Genomic DNA, 10,339 nt, shown 5'->3' with positions numbered 1-10,339 from the left:
CGCCCGGCCCGGCGCAGGGGCACACGGCCTCGGCCGCCTCCGAGTGGGGCCTCGGGCCCAGACTGCGGACGTCTCAGGCAGGGGAGGGCAGGGCGCGGAGAGGACGGGAGCGGCCCGGTGCGCCAAGGGACTCGAACGCGAGAAGTGAGCAGTGGCCTCTGGGACAGCTGCAGATGCCACCCTTCCCACACCTTGGGCGCGGCTGCGGCCACCCGCAGCTGTCCTCTCATCTGATAGCGCAAAGGAGGGGTCACAGGAGGCCCCACATACACAGGCCACTGATTCCCGCAAATTCAAGGTTTAAATGCTGGGGGGGCGGGCGCCGGGGATACAGCTCAGTGGCACAGCGCCTGCCTGGCAAGTGTGAGGTCCTGAGTGTGAGTCCTGGCACCAAAAAAAAAAAAAAGATTTAAATACTTGCGGCTCAGAAGTATCTCACACTCAAAAATGAAACACTTTTAAAAAATTCTTAGTTTGGAATATTTACATAGATGTTACTGTTTGAACCCTAATCCCAAAACTCGAAGTCTGAAGCTTTTGTCTGTGTGTGCAGATGGGATGGTGGTGTATTAAAAAACCCTGAAGAACTCCTGTGAGAGCTCGGCAACGAGGTAAGCGAGGTTGCAGGGTACAAGATCAGTATGGCAGTCAGCTGTACGTCTACGCACTAAAACAGAGCTGCGGAGACAGAGGTCAAGGAAACACTAATAACAGCACCAGAAACGGTACGCAGGAATAACTTCAACAGAAGAAATGCAAGGTGCATCACTAAACACCATGCAACACAAATGAACGTAAAGATAAATGGATGGGGTCCACTCCACACCCACAGCCTGCGAGAACTCACCTCGCCGGCGTGACAACAGGCCCCCCCACCTCCTCAGCCGGCCCCGAGCCCCTGTGGCCGGGGAAGGGCCCACGCCAGCCTGTGTGGCGCGGAAACAAGTCTGGTTCAAGCTCCCTACACAACAGTCATCAAGGCAGTGTGGTACTGGCCTAAAAAAGAGACTCGGATCATGGGAAAAACTCGAGAATCCAGATATATCATGCATCTATGATCAACTGCTTTTTTTTTGACACAGCATCTCACTGTGTAGTTCAGACTGGCCTTGAACTCACTGTGTAGTCCAGGCTGGCCTTGAACTTGTGGCAATCCTCCTGCCTCAGCCTCCTGATTGCTGGGATTATAGGTGTGCACCACCACACATGCCCTGCAGATCAACTGCCTTTCGACAGTGTTGCCGGCACCTATACAGGGATTTGACTTTGACTAGGCAATGATTTCTTCCATCTGCCACCAAAATCGCCAGCAACAACAAAAAGCAAGGGTGAGGTCCTGAGTGTGAACTTCGTCAAAACAGAAAATATATGTATAATAAAGTGTGCATTTTCCACAGATATGTATAATTATGAGTTAATTAAAAAAGTGAAAAGACACTCCAGAAAACATTTTTCTGGTTGGTCACATACCTGATAATGGTCTAGCATACAAAATATGTACAAAATTCTTACACTTTAACAATGAAAAGACTAAGTAATCCAAACCGGGCAGGCAGTGCTCTCAGGAGGAAATGCAGAGTCACAGGCCCAGGAAGCAACACTGCTGACTGTCAGGGAAAAGCAAGTCAAAGCCACACTAGCGCTCGGCTGCACACCCGCTGGTGACCGCAAGAAGAAACTACACAAAACCTGTTTCGAGGGGCACGGAAACACGACTGCTAATCCCGCTTCAGGAGCGGGAAGCCGTGGACAGGTGAGAGCGGTCCCTCTGCAAGTCCAATTCAGTGACTTGTAGCTCAGTAAGCCCGCCCCCGTGCACAAGCTGAGGCGAACGGCACACAGCCCCAGCCTGAACGTCCAGCAGCAGAGTAAGGGACAGACGAGATGGGGCTCCTCTATGCTGGAATCTTTTTCCACTATAAAGTGGATGAAGTCCGCTAGGAGATGGAAAAGCTGAAAAGCACAGGCACCCAGGGCACGCGGGCAGACACACAGCCAGCTTCTACGGGCCCGTCTGCAGGCAGCGTCCGGCAGGGGAGAGAGCAGCCCCGTTAACAGCTGCGAGGCCTCTGCGGGTTTTGGCGGAGCAGAGCAGGTGACACGCAGACACCAGTTCCCTCCCCACACCTCCCGCCCGCGTCCGCGAGGGCCGGAAGCGGCGGCGTGCTCAGGCGCGGGACCTGCGGCGGGCCTACCATTTTGATCTGCGTGCTGTCCGTCAGCTGCTGCACGGTGTAGGCGTCCTCCGAGTTGTACTGCAGCAGGATGGCCATCTGGAAGGTGGACGCCTTCGAGGCCCCCCATGTAAGGAGAGAGAACAATTTAAACACACGGGAAGCAGCTCTGCAAATACAGAGCCTGAGTGGACCACGCAAATCCTTCACGCAGATGCCAAAGGCACAGCAGCCCTATGTAGAAGGGACTCTGTGGCAGAGCACTATGATGCCCGTTTTCCTGAAAGGCACGTCACTTCCTACCGTTGCAAACATTCAAGTGATGGTGAATTTTTTCTGAACTGTGTTACCTATGCAAATATAGACTGCACGCACCCACACTCCTTTGTAAAGATGCACCTGTTACACACAGATATGAAGTATGAATCTTCCATATGAATGTGTATTATTTTGCGGGGAGTTTTAAGACAGGGTCTTGCTATGTAGTTCAGGCTGGCTTTGAACTTGCTGCAACCTTCCTGCCTCTGCTTCTTGAGTGCTGGGATTATAGGCGTGAGCTACTCAGGCCTAGCTTTTTTTTTAACCCTAAGTACTTCACTATGAATTAAAGCAAGATAGGTCTGACATGGTTTACAGCAAACCACAGCTGCCCCTTGCCTGGGACTAGACCGTGTGCCAGTGTCACCGAGATCTCGGTGATGCTCAGGGCAAGACCTGGTCGCCGCTAAGAGAAAGTGACGGTGAGCAGCGGCCTGTCCCAGGGCCCCACAGCGGCTGAGATCCGGCAGCCACACATAAGCTGGGGACCCGGGGACACTCTCTTACATTCGGGGCTCGTTTTCTTACCTACACACCGGAAACAGGTTAGTTACGCAGTTACGGTTACTGGTGCTCTGACTGCCGTAAGCACTGGAGGGTTTTACGGGTGTGAAGCTGCTCCGTGACAGGCAAAGAGCTGGTGCCCTAACTGATCACATGTTACGTGCATTTCCAGCTGCTTCAGGCGTCACCTGAGCGCCCAACGTGCACTGTGCTAAGCGTCACCTGCTTGTCACACTGCTGCCGAGGCACAAGTGCCGACGTCCCCACCGAGTGGAGGAGGAAGCTAAGGCCTAGAAACATGAAGTCACTCGCCCCGGCCGGAGCACCAGAGTGCAGCGCGCCTGACTGCCGCAGCCGCTCTCCCCGCGGCGCTGTCTGATCAAAACCACCTCTCTCCTCTGTTGTGGGAGTCCCTGATCCTCACTGCTACAACTTGTCCCATCTTCTTTTAGAACGTAAACTTGGTCCCCCCACCAAATAAAAAGGTGAACTTACCTGCAAAGTGTATCTGTTTTTGAAGCAGTTCGTCACCAGCTCTCCTTTGGACAGCTGATATAACCAGGTCAATTTTCTGCCGCTGTGCCGGCTGGCATAGAAAGCTGTGAATCGCTGATAGCTGCGCTCCAGCTGGAGAAGAGCAGAGCGTTACGGGGCGTCCGTCCCCGACCCGCCGTGCAGCCAGCGCTAAGTGAGCGCGCGCTGTCCGTGCTCCCGCACAAAGCTCACTCACAGCCAACATGAATGCCGGCACGAGACTTCCTCCTAGGCACCGACACGCCAGAGCGTGCAGGCCAAGCAGTGACGGACAGACGCCCGCCTCCAGCCCCCACCACCCTGGGGCCTGTGGCAGGGTCCCCACAGGCCACGGCCGCCCAGGAACCAACAGAGGGTGAACCCAGCCCTACCTCGGACGGCAAGGCGAACGTGCACGACTGCTGAAAGGGCCACGACCCAGAGCTCAGGACTTGGATACTGAAATCCACTGTGGGAGAAAATTCGGGAAGGCACGCAGTCAGTCTCGTAGACTGGCAAAGCCACTGCTCACATAATGTGGAATGCTACATTAAATGCAAAATCCCACTTGGCTATGAAGTCAAGGACAGACCACAGATAGCGTCAATTCGCTTTATTCAGTTAAGATGAGTAAGAGGCGCAAGAGCCAGCTGCCCCTGCGGAGTGACTTTCCCTCCGGCGCTGGTACCCTGCTGTGTCTCAGTGACTCAGCCTACCCGGGCCACAGCCGGGCCCCCGGGGCAAGGGTGCTGCAGGCCCAGGCCGCCTTTCCCGCGGCGTGTGCCCCGCTTCCGCCTGCGAAAGACACGATGCAGACGCGGCTAACCTCCGAGCCCCAACAGCAGCTGCACCCGTCCAGCGGCCGTGCAGCCCACAGAGCGTCAGGCTCAGCAGGGAAGGGAGCGCCTTCCGGTTGGGGAAGAATACTTCTCCACTTTTCACCGAAAGTGAGGGTTCTCCCGATGGCGTCAGCACAAACCTGCCGCCTCTGTGGTGCAGCAAGACCTCAAAGCACGGCCCGCTTGCGTCTGCGTCTCTACTCTACAGGCCGGGAGGAGTCCTGAGGACCAGAACCGCTCTAAATTAGGTCTGAACCGGGCACAGCGACGAGCCCCTCGTCCGTGTGGAGGCTGAGCGCTCAGCGCGCACAGGAGGCCCAGGCCCGGGACCAGGCCCAGTTCGTCGTGTGACCGGCGCCGTGACCTCGTCCTGGCAGACTGTCCTCTCGACACTGAGCTTCGGACAGGACGCCCGCCGCCTTCACTCCCCCCGTTAGTTCTCATCTGCTACAAACAACTGTCTGCGAGAGAAGCCCACAGGTGCTCCATACTCACGGTCCAGGGGTTCCGAATTCGTCAGGTGCTTTTTGAACTGCTCGTTCAAATCTTTGCTTACGCCGATGTCCTGGAACATCCGCTGAAGTTTGGAGGTATACTCAAAACCACAAGCTTGCTGAAATGAATCCGGGTAACGGTGTCACTCGTTTGCGCAGAAGTATAAACGTACACAAAGAAGCTTAGACAAATCACAGCATAACGCATACTTAACTGTACTAAAATGCTAAAGTTAGTAACATGTGGTTATATTTTATGGTATTAATGTACCGGTTCAAATTAAAACACTATTGGCTAGGGAAGGTGGTGACGGCCTGTAATCTTAACTATGGAGGAGGCTGAGGCAGAAGGATCAAAGTTAGAGGCCAGCCCAGGCAACTTAGTGAGACTGTCTCAAAATGAAACGGTACGGGGCCAGAGCAACGCGACTGAGCGCTTGACCAGCGACACACGAGTCCCTGGCAAGGCAAAGCGAAGCAAAGCAGCCACACCACGAAGAGAAAATGCTAAGTCGAGCAGTCAGGTCCTCATGCACCCCGCAGCCATGGTTGGGGCACCTGAGCGAGGTTCCCTAACACTATGAAGTGTGTTGTGTGTTATGCACCTTTGCACTCTTCCAGTGCGAAGGTGCCAGAAGGGAGGACTCAGCATCAGACCCTCAGGCCTCCCCTCGTGCAAGTGGCAGAGCGAAGCAGACGCGGTCAACCCCAGCCAACCGCACGGCCCAGGTGTGAGAGGCGGGCGGGGTGACACGCCTGGCCCCAGGGCGCGGCTGGCACTGTGTGGACGCCCCCCACCCCTCCGCCCACGCGGAACTCACCTTCAGCTTGGAGATCATGCTGGCCTCAGCATCGTCACTCGCGCTGTTCTGGTGCACCAGCCTCTTGGCCAGCATCTTCGCGTAGAACTTCTGGAACACGTCTTTGTCCTCGATGTACTTGAAGACAACCATCTGGCAATGACCCGGAGGAGAGGCTAGCGAGGGAGCTCCCCAGCCGACGGCCGCACGCTGCAGCCAGCACGGGCTCGGGCTCGGCTGGGCCTGGCAGCCCATGCGGACGGCAGCAGGCCCGCTCCTGGGTGTTCACAGCAAGCGTTCCCACCGGCCCCTCCAATCACACTAACGGGACGAGACTCCGCCCCAGCGAGGAAAACAACCAGTGCTACGAGTAATGGCTCCACTTGGGGAGCAAAAGCCCGCAGCGAACACGGAGTCACTGACGATCACGGCCCCACGCACGGCCTATAAGCCAGCCCCCCAAAGGGAGTTTCCACTGCAAAGGTAGGAAGCACCTTACCACTTGATTGAGTGTGTCTTCCAGTTCTGCTTCTTCTGGGTTCTTGGAACTGAAATTTGAAAGAAGGCAGGAGGAGAAATTCACATAAGCACCGCTTAGCTCAGTCACCCTATGAAAATGCGGCTCAAATGACCAGTACTCGGACCGAGCCACAGGACCCTGGTGCCAGCAACTTTGCGTTCTAACCCCGTGAGGGGGCAGCAGGCTGAAACAATCTCTCAGAACGGCCAGGGAAAGCAGCACGAGATTTATAAAAGCGCTCCAAATCAGGACTGGTTTCCCTTAAGACAATCCACTTCCATCCCAGTGTATGAACTGCGCTTTTCCAACTGTTTTTTATACCTTGTTGTAATTCAACTCTGAAAAAACAAAAAAGGCACTGCTGCTCCTTTCGTGGCCTAATAACGAAAGAGAATGCCAGAGGGTAAACTGCAGCGGCGCACCGCCTCGGTCCGCAGCCGTGTCAGCGTGCTGAGATGCTGTCTTTACCGACTGGACCCTTCATGCTGTGAACAAACAGCCATCAGAGGCGACCTCGGGGACATGAACTTGAGTTTCTTCTTGCAGAGTTCTTCATAACTAAGAGCCGTTCATTCATACCCAGTGATGAGCTGCCGAGTGGTGACTCAGCCTCCAGCTCAGCGCTCCTCGGCGGGCGGACGCCTTCTCCCCAGAGCCGCGAGAGAACCGCACAGCGCTCCGGCGGCCGTCAAGAACCACTCGGCAGGGGCTTGACGAGGGCAGTGTGCGTACAGACGGTGGGGACAGAGGGCCCTTCCCGGCTCTGGCCAACACACCGAAGACGGCACACGGCACCATCTGCACATCCAGCTACTCACGTTCCAATGTAGCTGACAGCAGTGACATCAAGTCCTAAGAAGCGCTCTAGTAAGTCCTTTCCTTTCTTGGAAAGGATCATTAGTGCGTCTGAATGGAACTGCTACACAATACGTAAGACCAGCGCAGTAACACACAGAGATAACTACAAGTTTTCACTGGCATCAGGGAATGGCTTTCTGGCAAAGTTAAAAGAGACAGCTAGCTTTAAAAATTAATTAATTTTAACTAACTTTTAAAAAAGGGATAGCTACTGACCCCCACCAAGCTTTTTCTCCCATCATCCACCAAAAAGAGCACAGAGCTCACTGGTACCGAGGGAATCACCTCGGACGTGCTGGAAGCCACGCACAGGGGCTCCGCACGCGGCCTCCAGCGCGCTAAATCGGGTCTCTGGCACTTGTGGGCGTCTGCAGCTCTCTTACGTGAGGCTTGCTTTCGGTCTTTCTATGTTGCGTGAGGCATTTGTTTTGCAATGAGGCCATGCCAGCCTTGGAGAGCTGCTTAAATGCAACTTACTAGTAATATCAAAACCAGTTCAACGTGGGGATGTGGGAAATACAGCGACAGCCAGCCAGAAGGAGACCGACTCCCTGCATGAAAACTTTCACGTTTGTTGATGTGACAGCTGGGGCCGCGAAGCAAACCGTGATCACTGCTGACGGGAACTGGAAGGTGAAGGAGACGCCGAGGGAAAGCAAGACAAACGCAAAACCCCGATGTGCAGAGACAGCGCCGGGAGAGCGCCAGACAGAGCCCGGGGGCCGCCCATCTCTCAGCACTTGAGAAGTAAGACGATGGAAAGGTCGGAGCTACGCAGCAGCGACACAGCCACGCGCCCAACGAGACGCAGTCACGAGGCACTGGGGCACTTCTGCTCGCCACGAACAGCCACTGGGGGCTGGGGCAGGTTTCACCAGAAATGTGATGACTTAACTTTCTCGTCTCAAAAGGTATGACGATTACACTTCATGTAAAATGGAGTATCTATTTTAATTCCTTATAAAAGCTCAGATTTTAAATTGGTGTACTAAGAAAAACCAGTCATAGCTAGGTGTGGCGGTGCATGCCTGTCACCTCAGCACTCAGGAGGCTGAGGCAAGAGGTCACTGTGAGTTCGAGGCCAGCCAGAACTGCATAGTGAAACTCTGTCTCAAAAAGATTAAAACAAAAAAGAAAGAAAGAAAGAAAGAAAAAGAAGAAGAAGAAACAGTCGTTTAGTACCTTTTCTTCAACAAGGAATCACAATACCGAGCCAGCAACTCAGGAGATTTACTGGACGACTGGGCCATTTTGGTCACCGCGTTGTTGTTGATGAAGCGACCGCAAGCCTGTCACACAGAGGGTGGTCAGAGGACAGCGACCCCCACCTACGCCTCCAGAGGGCACAGGGCGCCCAGCTCACCTTGTCCAGCGCAGCCACGAAGCCGGCGTCGTTGTTGAAGGCCGACATCACCAGAGCGTTGTACTTTTTATGAACATCTAGCACTGTCTGTACATACATTTTGGGGTCCTTTAGTAGCAGAAAAAAAGGAAAAAACCTGGTTACTGGAAATTAAACTGCACATTAAGGAGGCACCATAAAATGTTCTGAAAGGCTTACATGCATTTTCCAAGAGGTTATGGGTATGATCAGCAATACTTTTGGTTTTACCACTGACACACAGGACATTCCGTTTGTATGTACTAGCAAAGAAAATGTATCTGCCAGACTCAAAATTAAATACTGATTTCAAGGCTGCATTAAAAACAGCAAAGGCATTGCTCGGTGTGGTGGTGCATGCCAGGAATTCCAGCACTCGAAGGCTGAGGCAGGAGGATCGTGGTGAGTTTGAGGCTATTCTGGAGGGAAAGACCGCTCAAAAAACAAAAAAAACCAACATGGCAAAACCTCAGAACTATCTTGAAAATAAAATTTTCAAAGTGTAAAGCGACAGCTTTGTTCAGATAACCTTTTTTGGTTAAAAATCCAAATTCTAAAATTTACTTTCGCTGGCAAAACCTACCAGCCAGAGATCACAATCTACCATGCAGCGGATCAGCAACCCAAGAAGGTCGCAGGCTTGGTCGAGCACAGGGTGGGTGTGCAGATCGGCCAACAGGAAGAGGCAGTGGCCAAGCCACGGGGGGAGCCTCGGCACCAGGCTGGTGGAGACAGGGCATCGCCTGAGTCACAGAACGGAAGGAGGCGCGAAGGAGCCGCTGGTCTGAGGTGAGACCATCACCCGGCGCTGACGCTGAGCACTCCCTAAGCGCCCGACTCCTGAGGCCACACAGGACGGTCACACAGGCGGGGCGGGCAGGACCCTTGTCCCCACATCACTGAGGGAGGAGTAAGCCATGGCTGTGCACCTGGCCCGGGGTAAGGACGGGCGGGTGACTCCCGAGTCTGGCTAAGAAGGAACAGGCAGGTGACACAGTCTCTACAACTCTGCAAAGCGAAAAGGCTCCAAGCGCCAAGTCACAAAGACACAGGTGACAAAAGCAGTGACCTCAGGCCTGGGGTGGGGGTGGCCTGGCCACACAGGGCCAAGGGACGGGGGTCTACACAGCACAAGTTCCTGATACACGAGGAACCAGAAGCCCCAAGTCTCATTACGCCGCCTTTGGGTAACGTTTTCCTCATTTTTAACTAACAAGTAACCGGCAGAGTGTCATTTTATAACCAAAAAAACCCAGAAGTTTCTGGGGTTGTCAATACTTAGAAAAAGATACAATAAATGCAGGATCTATTTCCATCCCTGTGGCCGAGCCCGAGTTCCCGGCACTTTGTGATTCGGGGTCCTCCCCATGCCCGTCCTCTGCCGCGGTGCAGCTACCGTGCGAATTCGGGTAGGGAGACGTCCCGTTTCTCAGTGAGGGGAAGAGCACGTCCACGCGCCAGCTGAAGGACTTGCTTCCAAAACTCGCAATTTTGGGAACAGCACTCATAGGACTAGTATAAAGTGCATTTTGTACGCCAACGTACGAACGCTCGTTTCTTACAAAAACCACTCCCCAGTGGCCGCCGAGGAGCTACAAAGCCTCGAGCACAGGGGCACAACCGCGGGGCCTCGCAAGGCAGCGCTGCCCTGGCCGCGTCCTCAGAACCGTGGTGACCCTGTGCTTGCTGCTACCGCGCGTCTCTGCAGAACGACAACACTTTCTCCTGACTTCTCAGGTTTTTTAAACTAATGTTTGTCAGATATGGAAAAACATGAATGCCAAGAAAAGCCCAGGAGGATTTTCTGCATGAGAAGAAACCTCTGCCAAGAGCCAAGCAGGCTCCAAACCCAAGGTTCTCTGTACGCAGGAAGACCCGGCAGGGTGAGGCAGGTGGCCAGCGAGGAGGCGCTGCAGCGGGGCTCTGGAGTGCAAGAGT

At 54.2% G+C, this 10,339-nt stretch overlaps 1 protein-coding gene across 1 annotated transcript in view; it reads right to left on the bottom strand.

Moving 5' to 3' along the window:
* The window catches only part of Cul1 (cullin 1), a 47,084-nt gene that overhangs the window by 2,521 nt on the left and 34,224 nt on the right, over nucleotides 1-10,339 (bottom strand). The window contains exons 9-18 of the mRNA XM_005404888.1: nucleotides 8,384-8,491; nucleotides 8,203-8,309; nucleotides 6,142-6,190; nucleotides 5,664-5,795; nucleotides 4,844-4,961; nucleotides 3,902-3,978; nucleotides 3,492-3,623; nucleotides 2,057-2,288; nucleotides 848-961; nucleotides 24-230 (exon numbers count right to left, since the gene is read on the bottom strand). Coding sequence (XP_005404945.1) covers nucleotides 24-230; nucleotides 848-961; nucleotides 2,057-2,288; nucleotides 3,492-3,623; nucleotides 3,902-3,978; nucleotides 4,844-4,961; nucleotides 5,664-5,795; nucleotides 6,142-6,190; nucleotides 8,203-8,309; nucleotides 8,384-8,491 — 1,276 coding nt within the window. The remainder of the gene's footprint in view (nucleotides 1-23; nucleotides 231-847; nucleotides 962-2,056; nucleotides 2,289-3,491; nucleotides 3,624-3,901; nucleotides 3,979-4,843; nucleotides 4,962-5,663; nucleotides 5,796-6,141; nucleotides 6,191-8,202; nucleotides 8,310-8,383; nucleotides 8,492-10,339) is intronic.

The sequence above is a fragment of the Chinchilla lanigera genome, unplaced genomic scaffold (assembly GCF_000276665.1).
Source record: "Chinchilla lanigera isolate Chin_1 unplaced genomic scaffold, ChiLan1.0 scaffold00090, whole genome shotgun sequence".
In the NCBI taxonomy this organism is placed as follows: Eukaryota; Metazoa; Chordata; class Mammalia; order Rodentia; family Chinchillidae; genus Chinchilla; species Chinchilla lanigera.
Note: the sequence above shows the minus strand (reverse complement) of the source record. Positions and strands in the feature narration are given on the sequence as shown.